Source organism: Rousettus aegyptiacus, unplaced genomic scaffold, assembly GCF_014176215.1.
Source record: "Rousettus aegyptiacus isolate mRouAeg1 unplaced genomic scaffold, mRouAeg1.p scaffold_m13_p_5, whole genome shotgun sequence".
Taxonomy (NCBI): domain Eukaryota; kingdom Metazoa; phylum Chordata; class Mammalia; order Chiroptera; family Pteropodidae; genus Rousettus; species Rousettus aegyptiacus.
In genome coordinates, this window is record NW_023416308.1 from 12,865,324 (window position 1) to 12,881,843 (window position 16,520).

Here is a 16,520-nt window from a genome sequence, read left to right on the forward strand (position 1 = left end):
CTGTGCCATTGCCGTCAAGGGTCCAAGAGCAAGAATGTCACCCTTGCCCACCATCAGTACTCATGTGTACTCCAGCCTCCAGATTTTGGTCCCTAATTCTCTCCTCTGCTAAAAGGATCCTGGGCTCCTCAGATGGTCATTGATGGACCTGAAACATCTTCTTGTGAGGGAGCATTCATAACCTTTTAATGCCTGGACCAGGCTGAGACAACTAAGAACCAATTTAAAGGGACACCCAGGGACAAAGTATCATAATTTGAATGTGAATACATTTGTTTTGCTTAAAAGAAGGGCAGATATACTAGGATACGTATATATAATATGTGTCTTCCATTAAGTATTTATGAAGTAGAGACATGTAGTTATTTCTTTTACAGTCAGAAAAGAGCCACACAGTCCATGGAAGAGGGTCACGCTTGATCTCAGAGAGTGACCAGGTAGACAGGGTGCCTAGCAGGTGATGAGCTGAGGCATCCTACCAAGTAGCTAATTAAAGACTCTTCATTAACCAAGAACTCCATAGAGAGCTTGGTGTGGGCATAGTCCCCATCTGTCATTGAGTGGTGCCTCAGTAATCCTGCTGATTATGAGAAGACCCCACTCAGGACCACAGATGTTTCCATTTGCACCATTAGGCCAGGCCAGAATGTCAGGGCAGCAGGTCAGGACCTACGGGCCACATCTAATTTAAGGGTTACATCATTCCTGGGAAAGTTTCGAATACGAAAATCTATATGGAACACAAAGATTCACAAAGTTCAGTGATGCAAATGTTCTCAGACCCTGAGTACACAGAGGGTTTCATGTGTAAAGAGTTCCAACTTAGAGGACAACACTCCTAAGAAGACAGAAAAATAATTAGTGCAACAAAAGAAATAAGTTAAATGAATGATATAAATGCTATTTGACCAATTTTAGTATAAGAACACTGATAACTTTTAGCATCATTGTTTTGGTCTGTGTGCTGATTTATAAGATGTTTAAAATTTAACACACTCTGAAATATTAGACCTATGTTTTAATTAAATACTTAGAAGAATTTAATTAATTTTGTAATCATTTAAATATATTGAGGGAATTTAGTAAGCTAGATCCACAAATTTTTATTGACTAACTGTATGGGTAAATAGTTTAAGGAATGCTGATTGGTCTTTCTTAAGATTCATAAATTTAGTATTAGTAAAATGCAGTTAGTAGTGAGGAGTCCTTTCCATGCCAGAAGCCCTTGGCATACTGAGGAATCTATCAACTTGTTCTTGCCATTGGAGAACTAATCCCAGATACTTTTGGTACCGTTGTTTGCTTTGTGTTGAAAAGTCAGTGCTTGAAGAAATCTTTTTTAAAAAATCACCTCAGGGACTCTGAGATGCTGCTTCCAATATGTCCTTTTCTGAGCACTTCACATGCCTGCTCAGCAGTCAGAAAATTAGGTGAATGAATTTATTTTTGTAGTTGGAAGCCAGGAGGTCAACAAAGGAAGATGGCTTGAGGGTTCTGGCATCTCCCCCTGCTGGGAGTGGGGAGAAAGATTGGAGTGAGGCACTAGGGGTAGAGCTATATGAAAAACTATTACACTAAACACACGCCCTCTAAAACAGGATTTCACCCACTAAACCCAGCCTCTTAAAAGGCAGCCTCTCTTTAGCTTTGGGCATATGCCCAAGTCACACTAATCATATTTCATATTTCTGAGAGCCGTTGGGGCCTGTTTATCATCATAACAAACACAGTGGAGATGCCTCTTTATGTTTCAGGCTCTGTGCTGGGCCTGGGTGCAGAAGTACAGCAGCACTGGCCTACTCTGTGTCCTGCCGGCCTTTTAGCCGTGTCATTTAGCCATCCTTGTTAAAGACTCTGGATAAGCGGGACAGCATAGTGGAGGATGAGTTGGAATTTTAATACATTCTTTCTCGCAGTAATTCTCACAGTGTGCTGTTGCTTTTAAAAATCTGCTTTGTACCCCCGTAGCAATGAGCACACCTAGTGCCCAGATCTTGATTTCTAAATACCATTCTCGGAAAAGGGAACCAGGGCTCCATAGAGAAATAACTGATTTTAGAGAGGCTGGAGCAGGGAAACACAAGATGAACGTGGGGTACCTTGCAGTGCCAGAAAATAAGGTTATGGTAAAAAAAAAAAAAAAAAGATTGGGGGAAAGGGGACAGGAGAAAAGAAAAAGCATGTAGGCACATCACAAGGATACAGGAGCCGATCTGAGAGAGCTCCAAGTGGCTAAAGCTGCAACAATTTGAACAAAATAAACAACTATAATAATAGATGAAATAAATATCCATGAGTCTGTACTGATTAGATGATTGAATAAATAAAACGAGAGAAGAGACCTTCCTCACAGAGTTCCAGTTACTAAAAGTAGAAAAAATGAGGAAAATAGCAAATTCCAACAAGAAGCACAGTAACTGCTGTTGGCAGAACTCACCGAGGGGTGCTGATTGGGTAGGCGAAATTTTAAAGAGAAATGGGATATATACGTATCCTCAAAGTATCTTCCCCAAAGTATTTCTCAGTTACTGTGGTAGTTTTAATTTAGTCCACAGGTTCTCTCCGGGAGGTGGTACTTAATTCCTCACCCCAAATGCAAGTCGGACCCAGTGACTCATTTGCTTCTACAGAGTAGAGTATGGGAAGGGAGAAATAGTAACTGGGCAGTGGGAAACCTGGCATCACTGCTGTACGCAAGTGATCAAGGTAAACCCACCAGCAATAGGGGAGACCGATTTCACACACCCCGATATGATGTGACAAAAAGGGCACTTCCCCTCTGTGCTGTTTTCCCTGAAGTCATGTAATCTTAGTCTAATCATGAACAAGCATCACACAAACCTAACTTGAGGGGCATCCTACAGAATACCTGTGCTCTGCAGAAATGTCAGGGTCATGCAAGATAAGAAGAGACTGAGGAATCCACTCAGATTGAGGGAGACCAAGGAGACGTGATGAGTAAATGCCACGTAGCACCCTGGACTGGATCCTGGAAAAGAAAAGGGATACCACCGAGAAAGCGGGGCAAAGCCAAATAAAGGCTTAAATTTAAGAAAAACCGTTATATCAATGTGCAGTTCTTAGTTTTGACAAATGTGAAGTTAATACCGGAGGAAACTAGGTGAAGGGTATATGGGAACTCTGTGCTTTCTCTGCATCTTTTTGGTAAGTCTAAAATCGTCCAAACAAAATATTTGCAGGTAGCTGGGGTTTGTCCTTTTCTGTTGATGCTCCTGACCTTTGGAACCCCTCCTCGTTTCAGGGATGATGCAGTGTGTGATTGCTGTCGCAGACAAAGTATTTGACGCCTTCCTGAACATGATGGCAGATAAAGTAAGCCTGTCAGTGCCAACGCGTGTATGCCAGGGGCACATGGAGGGCACCCGCTGTACCTTTCTCTTCTGACTCTCCAGGCAAAGACCAAGGAGAATGAGGAGGAGCTGGAGAGGCATGCACAGTTTCTCCTGGTGAACTTCAACCATATTCACAAGAGGATACGGAGAGTGGCGGACAAGTACCTGTCTGGTCTGGTGGATAAGTAAGCTCTTTTTGTTTCTAATGCTGTGTGTGTGTATTTGTACATGTAAACTTTAGCTTTGGAATGCATGGAAGGCTCTTCCTCACATTGTCAGTTCAGAAAAAAATGGAGACAGAATTAAAACTCTCAAAGGGCAATGTAGCCTCCCACAGAATGTTAGTGAGTTCGTTGCAGAGTCACAAGCCACAGCCATTCAGTATGCTCCCCTCAGCCCTTGGGTCTCGAGTTCAGGAGTAGCTTTTCTTCACCCCAGGGTGTCATGCAAATACTGCCATTTTCTGTTTGTGCTATGGTGTGAGAACACTGTGGAGCACTGGTCACAAACGAGGAAGATCACTTGGGGAAATGGGGAGTGTGGCCTGGCCAGTGCATAGCCAAGATGATCAAGTCACTTGGAAGCAGGTTACTTGGGCCTATGTCTGGCCCTCAGGAGCAGGATTAGCAGGAAGGAGCCTGGGGAGTGTTTCTGACTGGGTGCCCTGCCTTGGAGGTCTCTTGACCTCCTCTGACCCTGAACTGGGCAGCAAGATGTGGGACTCCCAGCCCCTGAGGCAGCACTTTAAGGAACACGGGTTCCCTGGGGATTTGGCTTCTGGATCCTTAGAGATGCCTCTCCATGCAGGTTTCCCCACTTGCTCTGGAGTGGTACAGTGCTGAAGACCATGCTGGACATCCTCCAGACTCTGTCATTGTCACTGAGTGCCGTAAGTGCCCCCGCCTACCATGCACCTGAGCCTAATTTATGCTACATGTGGCAAAATTGGAGCTGGGAAGTCCAGATCCCACCCTGGCCTTTCCCAGTAAACTGCAGCAAGGTTGGAAGCCTCTCACAAACAGGACAAGTAGTGGGGAGGGAGGCATGGACTCTGCCCCTTAGCATGGCTGGAGGCTCAGCTCAGCAGGGGCCAGGGCAGCTTGGGGAAGGCTGTTGAAAGAGGGAGTCCTGTTGTACTTTCAGGATATTCACAAGGACCAGCCTTACTACGACATCCCTGACGCGCCCTATCGGATCACTGTTCCCGACACGTATGAAGCCCGAGAGGTAGGCCTGGAGCGATCCCCTTATTAAGGGTCATTTCACTGCCATCTCCTGTGTCTGTCAGGCCTGGCATTTTCTGCACATTATGTCACTCAGTCCCCAGCAGTTTCAGGTGTGAGTCCCACAGTTGCTGGTATCACGTGATTTGAGCAGGTAATTCACTCAGGCACTTAGCTGAGCTGACTCTCACTTCTTTTCTTGGTTCAACTGCCAAAGGGGTTTTAGCTACCTGTCAGTTTATAGCATCTCAAAGCTACATGAGCAACATGGCTTTGAGATGAGCGTCATTGCTCTGAGATGTGCTGGCTCCCTTTTTTTATTGTGGGAGTAGAGTAACGTGATTCCACTTTGTGCTGTGCTATGGGAAACTGACGAAGTAAAAAGCTCCAGATGAGGGTGTGTCATGCCAGGTCTGACTCAGAGCCCTCATTGTGGCAGCTTGAAGCCCAGCTGAGACTGGAGCTCCCCCAGCCTTAGGCTGGTCACGTCCAAACCTCGGCGTCCCCCCAAACCGGTTGCCAACAGGGAGTTCCCCATGCAGTGATGAGGCCCCTGTGATAGCTTTTACCTTCCTGGGCCTTCCTTCCCTGTCAGTGCACTGACTCAGGACATATGTGGCTGTGTGTTGCTCTGTGAGTGCGGGCTTTGTCACACAGCCTCATGCAAGAATTACAGACCGAGATGTATGTGTGCTCCCTATACCCAGTAGCCTTGGCTTTAGAACATAGTCCCTGTATGAGTTTGCTAGTGCTGCCATAACAAAGTACTACTGGCTGGGTGGCTTAAACACCAGAAATGTATTTTCACAAATTTTAGAAACTAGATCAAGGCATTGGCAACAGTAGTTTCTTCTGAAACATCTTTCCTTGGCTTGCAAATGGCTACCTTTTCCATGTGTCCTCACATGGGCACCCCTCTGTACATGACCACGTCCAGATCTGCACTTCTTATAAGGACACCAGTCTTCTTGGATTAGGGTCCACCACACTGACCCCATTTTAACTTAATCACCTCTTTAAAGCCCCCCATCTCCAAATACAGTTACATTCCACAGTGCTGAGCCTTTAGAGCTTCAACACATGGATTTGGGTGGACACAATTAGGCAATAATGTAACTATCCACAGTATGTTGGTGGCCGTCCTCTGACACCCCAAATAGACTGACCTTAGCTTGATCATACCCTCTTCCAGAGCATCGTAAAGGACTTTGCTGCACGTTGTGGAATGATCCTACAGGAGGCGATGAAGTGGGCACCTACAGTCACCAAGTCCCACTTACAGGTACTTCCTTGAAATCATCAAAAAGCAATCTTGATAAGCTTTTTCAAACCACCCAAAGAGCTTTACACAAATTCAATACAAACAGCACTAGTGAATAAACAGACCAAAAACATTAGTCTAGTGCCTGGGAATAACAGAAGCATCAGAAACTGATCTGCATTAGCACTTTGTGGGATAGGAGGTTGGTGAGTGTGCTGGTTGGGGTGAGGAGAAAAGGTGTGGTGGGATCCATGCGCAGGTAGCCCCAGGGGAACAGGCGTTGGGTCCTTGGCAGGACCTGGGGCTGCTTGCAGGATGGGCAGGGGCAGCACGGTGGGCTGGGAGGTCTGGCGGGTCAGCAGCAGCCGTTGCAGTAGCTCTAAGAGGACAGTACAGGGACTGCAGTGGCGGAGCTGGGACTCGTGTGTTAGAGCGCCATCTAGGCTGCACTTGTAGCTGCACGTGAGTCCTTTCGGAAGCACTGGTTCGTAAATGAGAATCCCTACAAGGGGAACCATTATTCTGAAGAATGCTCGAGCAGAGCTGGAGCAAAAATGCCTCAATATGTGAGAGGAGAGAGTCTCCCTAAAAGGGATCAAAGATAAGAAAAATGCCACTAGAAGAAATCTGGCTTAACAAAGAGCAGGTGTGTTGAGAGGTGCTTGTGAAATCGGCATCAGCAACACTTGTCAAGATAAAGCTAGTTCTGAAGTGTTTCTGGGTGTGGAATCCAGGACAGGTAGAGCAGCTGGCTCCAAGAGCCTTGGAGGCTGTTTGGAAATGCATTTTGCAAGAATCCATGGATTGTGCCTGAAGTCACTGTAAAGTTTCTCCTTCTACAAAAGTGTTGGAGTAGTGAGGATGGGAGACGTTAGGGGAATGAAAAAAATGGAGCCCTGCATTAAATAGGTCTACCAGCTAAACTGGACAAAGCTGGGCCTTGTGACCAAGCCATACCTAAAACTTGACTTTGTAGCTCTCTAGTATATATGCTAGTATTCTATAGACTGTAGTAGTTTCTCAAACTTCATATTTGGGAAATGTCTGATGTCTTTTGGTTAACATAGTGGGAAGAGGCCTTACCTGCTAAAGCTTCAGTCTAAAGAGGAGAAGACCCATTTTATTCCTAAAAGGAACTGGTGGATAAAAATGAGGTCAATAGAGAGCTGTTTATTTCCTCAGGCCTGGCCTAGAAGGAAGCGGAAAATGAAAAGGCTTGAAATATTCTTGATACTTTCACCCCTTGGTGTCGCCCGAGGCCCTCTGTATCCCTTCTCCCTGCACATCCAGTCTGTCTACACCCTCACCCCAACTGCCATTCAGCTCTCACTGCCCGGGGCTTCCTGCCTACAGCCTCAGCTAGCCCAGAACCAGCTTCCACGCCGCCCTCCACACTGGCTCAGTTTCAGTAGCAAATCTGCTCAGTACCTCCCTGCTACATATGCTCGTTAGCCATTCTTCATCACCATGTGGTCCGTGGTTGGGTTTCTGGGGAATCCTCTAAAACCATTAGTGAGCTTTTGTGTGTCAGTGCTCATGTGCATTTTCTTAAGGGGAGTTACATGGTTCTCCCTAAACTCTTTCACCTGGCACACAGGGCCTTTTAGATCTACTCTGTCTCTGGCTTAAACTTACCCCCTGCTGTCTTTCTCCTTGTATTTCTGCAGTGCTGACCCCTGAGGGGCCCCAGAGTAAGAGGTCCCCCTCACACCTCCAGGCTCTGTCAGGTGTGCTTCTGCCCCTGCACCTCAATCCACCAGTTGGCCAGGCGGACTTAGGCACTTGCTCTGCCTTCCTGCTGTGTGACACACCGCCCCTAGAAGCGGAGCTCTGCAGCTGTCTCCCCAGCACTGGCAAATAGCAGATGCTCCCAACGATGTGCTAAGAAATCAGCAGTCCTCCCACATTTACTGTGTGCCAGCTGCTCTGGGGACCAGCTTCATCCTTGTTCACATGGGAGCAGCAGCCAGTCAGAGAGGGGCTCTCACCGACGGTCCCGCAGTTGCCGGAAGGGGGAGGACTCAGCACTAGAACCAGTGTTTGCTTGCTACCTCATACTTCGCATATGGAATGTTATTTTTAAAGTAAAGTGACATTTTTCTCTGTTTCAGGAATATCTGAACAAACATCAGAACTGGGTGTCAGGACTGTCTCAGCACACAGGGCTGGCCATGGCCACCGAGAGCATCCTTCACTTCGCTGGCTACAATAAGCAAAACACGACCCTCGGGGTACGTACGCATGAGTGCCTTCAACCATGGGAGCCCGTGGGGTGGGGAAAGGCCGAAGCTGATGTGTAACTTCACGAAAGCCACCTGGGTACCGCATGCTGCATGTGTGAGAGGCACCTGAAGTGTCTGTGAGAGATCCCCAGGTTCAGAGAAGAGCTGATCAGTAAAGCAGGCATTTCCTTACTCTACTTCTGTTTTGAAAATATGGATTGATGGAGATGTCAGCTTGACTCATTAATGAGCTCAGATTTGGATTTCTGCAAGTCCACATCCACAAGGAAGAAAACTGATCTCTGGTTATACACATTCAACATCACTTTATAGTCACCTTGATCTGAAACATTTGACAACTTCCTAATAATCCTCTATTCAGCAGATGCTGATATGTATGTGCACATCTTCAGCTTCATCTTGTTCTGCTCGAGATTAACATAGAGGGCAGCACATCCACTAAGTAGTGCTTTCTGAGTTAAATTAGAGCCTAAGATCAAAGCAGGGGCTTGACCACAGGTGGTCTGACTGGATCGTTGGTCTTGGGCATCTCCCAGCCCCAGCGCCCAGCACAGGGCCTCAGTTGGTCCTCCGAACCCACCGTGGCTGTGTGTGCTTTTGGTGCTCCCTAACTCTCTTCAAGTGGGATAGGGGGAGGCTTCCCACTTGTATTTTAAGGACACGGTATGGTGGAGGTGCAGCGGCTGAGCATCAGGGAAGGAAGGAAGGCAGCAGGGAGCCCTGCCACCCGGGAGGAAAAGGAGAAGGATACTTTTTATTGTGTGTTCTGAGTTGCTGTGCTGGTGCTCCCAGCCTAGGTGCCCCTGCTCCATAAAAAACACGAGTCTTCAGGCCCCAGGGTGACACCTCCCCATCATAGGACACTGGGGTTGGGGTCCCATAGGGGGTGGTTTCAGAAGCGTGATTTTAGGCAGATGGTGCGGCCCAGAGAACTGAGTCAGAAAACCTCTGCAGGGCCATCCGCCACACCTTGGTGCTTTAGGCATGCACATGAGTCACAGCGTGTCTGAGGGAGCTGGCCTGCCCTGCGGCCCACCAGGGTCTCACAGCTGATTGGTGACAGAATCAGGTTCCAGAGCAGGCCTGCTTGATGCCGACAGCAGTCTCCAAAAAATATGAAGCAGTTTTAAGTAAAGTATTTTTTAGTAAACCAGCTTAAAGTTTTATAAGAAAAACATGTTTTTGTTCTCACTTATATTTTGATTCTTCTCAAAAAAATTTTTTCTCCTAACCCTCATTAGTCCCGCCCCCCCCCATGAAATTCTCAATATTCCAACAATTAAGAAATTTATTTTCCCCGGGAGTATTCATATGTCAAGCAGTGGATAGATTGTGTTGGTTTGTAGTAAAAGGCACTAAAGGGAAATGTTGGAGATGGTCATGCATCTTGGCAGTGTTTAGTGATGCTGGGCAGAACAGTGGGCAGCCAGCATTAGGGAGAGGAGTCACTGAGACCCCCGGTGCTGGAGGGGTGAGGGGGGCGGGCTGAGGGCTGAGGCTAAAATAGAGGCAGTGAGGGGATGCGTGATTTTGTATATTTTCCCCAATCTTTTGGTTGTCTCTCTACTCAGAGTGTGTCCCTTTTGTCTTATGCTGTGAGCAGGGAGTAGACGTTACAGAGCCCCAGTGACTCTGTCACTGCCCTCAACTTCAGTCACCCTCTACCATCTTTAAGTCACATTTGCGCACCAGCAGAGTGGACGTCCCATGAGCATTAACTCACAGTATTTCCATTGCAGATTACAATGATTTTCACAACAATCTAGAAAGGCCTGTTTGCCCTCACCCTTGGGGTGAAAGTAGTCAGGACAGCAAGGCGAAGCCACAGTACAAGCTGCCTCTCCAGAGAAATATTTCATGCTAAACACTTTTCTTAATCTCTTTTCCATGGGACATATCGGAATAGAGGGGATTCTAAAATATTTTCATTAACTTGCCAGCATCGAAGATTTTTAATGAATCCTGGATCTGAACTTGATTTCTTAATTAGACTTAGGTTTAGCCATGGTAAACATGAAAAACACACATTGCTAAGGTCTGAAGTAATTCTTGATATTTGTCCGTAGGCAACTCAGCTCACCGAGCGCCCGGCCTGTGTAAAGAAAGATTACTCCAACTTCATGGCGTCCCTCAATCTGCGCAACCGCTACGCAGGCGAGGTACTTCTGTCCCTGTGTCCAGGGCCCTTTGTAGTGTCCTCTTGTTCTGATGCCAGTCAGTTCCTTCCCAGTGGAAAATGAATGAAGCTGTCTGGTGAATGTGGAATTCACTTATTTTAGGTAAACATGAAGGCCTGGGGCCCCGGGACCGTCAGCACAGTCTGGAGCATTTATGGCAATTGTTCACCACACTGGCTACACTGAAGCATTCTGTATTTCTGGCTTTTTTTTTTTTTTTTAAGTGATAGCAAAGATTTATTGAGTGCGTTATCTGGGGCAACTGTAAGGTATACATTCTGTTATTCCAGTTTTACAGATAAAGAAACTGAAGCTCCTAAGATTAAGTAACTTACGAAAGTCACCCAGGCAGAGCGGGATCAGGAGCCACATCTGACCACAATGTGGGCTTTTGTCCACCACACCTTAGTTCATCAAGTTGCTTCACCTCTCTGGGCCCCAGTTTTCTCATCTGTAAAACACAGGAGCTAGCCTGCGCCATTTCAGAGGTTCCTGAAAGTCTGTCGGTGGCCTGGTTTAAGTGAGGGACTCACTCCCCACCAAGAGCTCTGCAACTTGCTTATTCCAACAGTCATTCTTCCCATTAGCCCCAGCAGTGGAACCCATTGCCCCCCTCAGCTGCAACTGACCCTGCATTCCCAGTGACCACAAATCACTCTGAGAGTCTCTTCCATATGTTTTGGTTATGGTATGTCTGTTTTTGTGGGTAGATTTGGTTTTGGAAGCAGTCACATCTCCTCTGTAAGCAAGTCTTTTTAAAAAATCTTGGGAAAAAAAAATGTGTGACTTTTCAAATAACGAGGCTGATCTTTCTGTTTGAGTCACTGATTGATTTTGAAGGAACTTTATTCAGCCCATGTTCATGCAGCCCTACATGGGCCAGACCCCAGGCTCAGTGCTAGAATACAAAGATAACAGGACCAGGTCCCTGCCCTCAAGGACCATCCAGTACGGTGGGAATGCCAACACATGTTTCTAGAAGAGAAGTTCCCAAAAAGCTGTGAGCAGTGGTAGCATTGTTGACATCGTCCCGCATTGGCTCTAATTTAGGACAACGAAGCACCCACCAGTCTTTCCTCGGGCACGGTTAGGTGGCTGCCAGCATCTCACCCACGTGTCTAGATTACTTCCACCTGTGCTGACATGCATGCTTCTTGCAGGTGTATGGAATGATTCGTTTCTCCGACACCACAGGCCATATATCTGATCTCAACAAAATGATGGTCCAGGAGCTGAACACAGCATTAGACCTTGGGAGTCCGCAGCACTACACTCAGGCCATGTTCAAGCTGACGGCGATGCTCATCAGCAGCAAAGGTGAGGGACCTCTGGGCTCATTTGTAAGAAAGTGTTTGCCTTCATCATCCTTAGTGAGATGGAGTTCTGATTAAAGAAACAGCTAGAGCTCCCGCAGTAGAGACCTTTGTGCCCTCTCTGGTTGGTGAAAGTAAATAAAAGGCCATTGTTGGCATAGCCAGTGCTATTTTGCTGACCCAGGAAGGCTGTGAGTTCAGCCCATGTTCGAGGCCTCTGAACAATTTGTCTTTGGTTCTAGATTGTGACCCACAGCTCCTCCATCATCTGTGTTGGGGTCCCCTCCGGATGTTCAACGAGCATGGCATGGAGACTGCTCTGGCCTGCTGGGAGTGGCTGCTGGCTGGCAAGAATGGGGTGGAAGTGCCGGTAGGGCACCGATAGCCGTCTGCTCTTGAGGGCGGGGCGGGGTGAAAGATGGAGGGACTTGTCCTGGCTCCTCAGCTGACAAGCCTGGGGACTCTGGGAAAGCCCCTCAGCCTCTGGGGCCTCAGCTTCCTTATGTGTAAGATTGTAATATTAATGCCTGACTACAGGACTGTCATCGTGGCTAGAGGGAATATCGGTTAAAAGCATCCCAGTGGTGCCCAGAAGCTGTTATTTTTCCATAGCTCAGTAGGGGGAGCCATTTCTCTGAGATTGGAACACCTGTCAACATGTAGTTGTCCATAAGGATGTTTCTCTTAGCCTGCTAACTTTGGGAGGAACAGCTTTCCTTGTGTCCCTATTTCTGAAGTTGCTGCTGGAGGGGACCCACAGGGAAGGCCCTGTATGCCCTTTCAGATGAATAGATGAATACCTAAGAAGAGTTTTATTTTTCAAAAATCCAGTTAATTTTCATGGTAACAGGGAATTCAAAGTTCTTTTCTGTTCCTTAAGATCAGTTAAGTGGTCAAAGGAGTGTTTTGTTTTTCTTGTCCCCTGAGGAAAATTGGAATATTTCCAAAGGTGGAATTAGAATGTTCCAGGCAAGTGGTGATAGCAATAATCATAATACTTCACATTTGCCTGGTATTTTATAACTGCATGGAGTTTGTGTTGGGCACACCAGTCAGAGTTTGAGGAAAGGTTTTGGTCCAGTTGTCTTCTGTGGGAGATTAATAAACTCTGTCAGGAAGAGGCACTTGCCCCTGCCTCTCAGAAGAATCAGGTGGGGCCTTGGGCTCACCAGTGGTGCTGGGACCCTTTCCACATGGAACTAAAGTGTGTATGAGTTCTCAAGCCAGCCAGTTCTGCTGTCATCAGAGAATATGCAGAAGGGCCTAAGGGAGTCACACTCCAGCCTGCAGGGCTCTGACCCCAAAGCAGTATTCCTCATCTGTATAATGAGAATAATAAGGGCATTTATGGCATAGAGTTGCTGTGAGGATTAAATGACTATATTCACCTCTCAGGCCAAGAACAGTGCCCAGCTCATATTAAGCTATCAGTAAGCGCTAGCTGCTATTGTGGTAGCAGCTGTTGTCATTACCAGGCAGGGGATTCTTCAGTGACAGTTGTACACCATTGCCATCATATACACCCATTTTCTCCCTGTCATCTGTTATGTTTTATTTTCATTTATTTTACTACTACATTTGCTATACACCTTATATTTTTTCCTAATAGTCAGAAACCTTTCAAAAATTAAGAAAAGGATTTTTAAGGCTTAAATATTCAAATTTTTTCAATTTCTCACATTCTTCAATCTTCTTCAAACCCAAATTTGCCCAAAGAACTTCCTTTAGCATTTCTTGTAGTGCAGGTCTGCTGGAAGTAAATTCTCTCAGCTATAGTTCATCTTCATTTCTTATACATCTGGATATTTTTCCTGGCTCTAGGATCCTAAGTTGATAAGTTGTTTTGTTGTCATTGTTGCTTTTAGCACGTTAAATACATCTGATGTCTTCTGGCTCGCATTGTTTCTGGGGAGAAGTCAGCAGTCATCATTATCCTTGTTTCTCAATGTATGCTATTTGTGTTTTTTTCTTTTTTTGGCTTATTTTAGAATGTTGCCCTTTATATTTTATTTGTAGTAGTTTGCCTATGATATGCCAACATGTGATATGCTATGTATTATCCTGTTGGAATTCATTGAGCTAAATTTAGAGATGTAGGATTTTTCATCAAACTTGGAAATTTTAGGGCAGTATTTCTTTAAATTTTTTTTTTTTTGCCTCAATTTCTCTTATTTTGGGATTCTAGTTACATATGTGTCAGTGAGTTGATATTGTCCCATAGGTCATTAACATTCGCTTCAGTCATTTTTTTCCCCTCTGTTTCATTTCGGTTCATTTTAATTGGTCTGTCTTCCAATTCACTGATGTTTTCTTCTGCCTTACTTATTGTTGGTAAACCATTTTATATACTTTTTATTTCAAATATCATTCTCAAATTTAGGATTTTTATTTTATATAGTTTGTATTTTCTGGTGAGAGTCTGTGTATCTTTCCTGTTCTTTACATCTATAATTATAACTTTGAATGTATTATAATTACTGTTAAGTTCTTGTCAGGTCTGTTAGTTCTAGTATCAGGGTCATCTGTGAGTTGATTTCTGTTGACTTTTCTTTAATGTTTTAAAATTTCTGATTGTGTACTAGATATTATGTAAAGAAAAGCAGTAGAGACTAAGGAGCCGTATTGATTTATTTTACAAGAGAATAGATCTTATATCAGGTGGCTAAAATGAAGATTACTGCCCCCTGCCTCCGAGGGGCTAGTCTTAGCAAGAAGCGTGGGTTCTTCCTGCTCTTCACCCCACCTTCACTTCCATTTTTTCTTTTCAGCAAAATTAGGAAGAGCAGTCACGGAAGGATTTTTATGTCAAGCAAATTATCGTTCCGTTTGGGATCTTTCAGATTCTAGTGTGTCTCCCCTGCCATCACCAGTGGCTGTGCTGGCTTCAGGTCACTCAGCTTCTGGATGGCCTTGTCCACCCACTTGTACCCAGACCCAGCACTGACCCACAAGCTGCCAAGACTCACAGCTTTCCTCACCCACCACTCTTCAATAGCCTGACAGGTGTGCGTGCGTGCGTGCGTGCGTGTGTGTGTTATTATTATCCAGGTCTTTCTTGCTATTAGCTCAGGGTTGAAGGCCATCTGTTTTCCTCTGCCTGTGCGAGGGCCTCCTATCCAGGCTCAGCAGCACCCGCCAGGCTTTTCTACTTTTATTCTGTGTCTTTTATGTGTTGGATTACAATTTTTAATTTTTTTTATTATAAAAACAATATATGCTTATTATGGAGAAGTTGGAAGGTATGAGCCTAATGAAAAAAAAAAATCATCTATAACCCTAGCTTCAGAGGCAGTTGCTGATGATATTTCGATGTATTTTGCATTCATGGGGTGATAAAGAGCTAGTGAGCTTATTGATCTCATTTCAGTATTAGGACACTTCTTGTGAGGGTCTGGAGCCTTTATTCACTAAGGTAGAAAAGAACCCCAATCTCTTGGTACAGTGCTCAAATTCATGACTCATTAATTTTTAAAAATTTTTAATTTTTTTACACCTATAGCACCCGGTCTTCCTAGGTGGTCTCCCATCCAAGTACTAACCAGGCCCTAACCTGTTTGGTTTCCGAGATCAGACAAGATTGAGCATGTTCAGGGTAGACTTCCCATCTCTTTAAATGCCAATGTAATCCTTCCCTCTGTTCAGACAAAATCTTTACAGCCATCTCTGACTCCCCTTTTCATACTCCCACAAATGATCCTTGGCAAATCTTGTCATATTTACCTTTCGCCTTAAAGTATATATCCAGAAGCTGGCCACTTTCCATATCCCAGCTGCTGCCCCCTGGCCCTAGCCTCCTTTGCCTCTCTCCTGGAACAGGGAGGCAGCCCCTGGCCTCCCTGCTTCTTCTGTCCCCTCTCCACCTTCTCCATACACGTCAAAGCGAGCCAGTAAAACGTGGGTTGAATCAGGTCCCTTCCTTGCCCCAGACCTGTCAGTGCCTTCATGTGCTAATGCAGAGTAAAAGGCAAATTTGTTTCTGTGACCTGCAAGGCCCCTCTGCTGTCCTTGCTTGCCCCACCATAGGCACAGTGGGGTCCCTGCTGCCTCTGCCCTTTGGGCATGCTCCCACATCTCCTCCAGGGCTTGTCTTAGCTGTCCCCTGCCCACCCTATCTGAAATGTCACACAAACACCCCCATTCACTCTTCCAAGCCCCTTCATGGCTGTTTTCCCCTTGGCAGAAATCAGTCTCCAGTGTCTGTAGCTTGTTTCTCTCGTCTGTGGCTTTACTATAGACTGGGTGGACATGTTTGTCTTCCTTATGTGCCATTTCCAGAGCCTAGAAGGATCTGGCCCAGAAGCAGCGACCAAGATGTGTTTGTCGAACAAGTGAATGGGTATGCGGCCTCAGCTGTGGCTCATCGGCCCTGGTGGCCTCATGGTTTTTCCCTCTATCACAACATTTATATATGGCAGCAGGAAACAGAAACCGGGTGCAGTACCTTGATCACTAAGGGTTCATCTTCCTCAGGTTGCAGACAGCTTATTGATATCCCAGGCCCCTTATCTGCGACTCTGCCACCTTTAGCATGTGGACTTTGTCCTCACCCTCAGGGCCTCCAGATGGCTTCTGTGCCTCCAGGCAGGAAGGAGTGCAGAGGGCCAAGGCAAGCACCTCCTGCCCTTCTTCCTCAGGGCCTCACCTAGTTGATGCTCACCTGCTCATTAGTGCTAATGAGAACCTGTGGCCACCCCAATCAGCAGAGGCCTGGGTGAGGTTACCTGTGACTGGTTACTCGGCCACCCACACAAAACCATAGGAAGGAGGGGATGGATCCAAGCCTCAGTTGTTACCTCTCTTCAGGGGGTTCTGGATGCCCTTAGAGGAGCTGCCTGGCGGTGTCAGGCCAACAGGGAAGACTGCTCCCTGCAGAACCTCTTTCCCAGCTCAGAGGCAGTTGCAGCCTCCACTCGCCTCTCGTGGTTATTCCTCAGCCCAGTTAGCAGCATG

The 16,520-nt window shown here is 46.1% G+C and overlaps 1 protein-coding gene across 1 annotated transcript in view; it reads left to right on the top strand.

The window, feature by feature from the left end:
- The window catches only part of PI4KA (phosphatidylinositol 4-kinase alpha), a 109,045-nt gene that overhangs the window by 71,698 nt on the left and 20,827 nt on the right, over positions 1-16,520 (top strand). Inside the window, exons 24-32 of the mRNA XM_016120120.2 lie at positions 3,263-3,333; positions 3,414-3,538; positions 4,161-4,242; positions 4,497-4,580; positions 5,769-5,858; positions 7,949-8,068; positions 10,147-10,239; positions 11,418-11,574; positions 11,813-11,940. Coding sequence (XP_015975606.2) covers positions 3,263-3,333; positions 3,414-3,538; positions 4,161-4,242; positions 4,497-4,580; positions 5,769-5,858; positions 7,949-8,068; positions 10,147-10,239; positions 11,418-11,574; positions 11,813-11,940 — 950 coding nt within the window. The remainder of the gene's footprint in view (positions 1-3,262; positions 3,334-3,413; positions 3,539-4,160; positions 4,243-4,496; positions 4,581-5,768; positions 5,859-7,948; positions 8,069-10,146; positions 10,240-11,417; positions 11,575-11,812; positions 11,941-16,520) is intronic.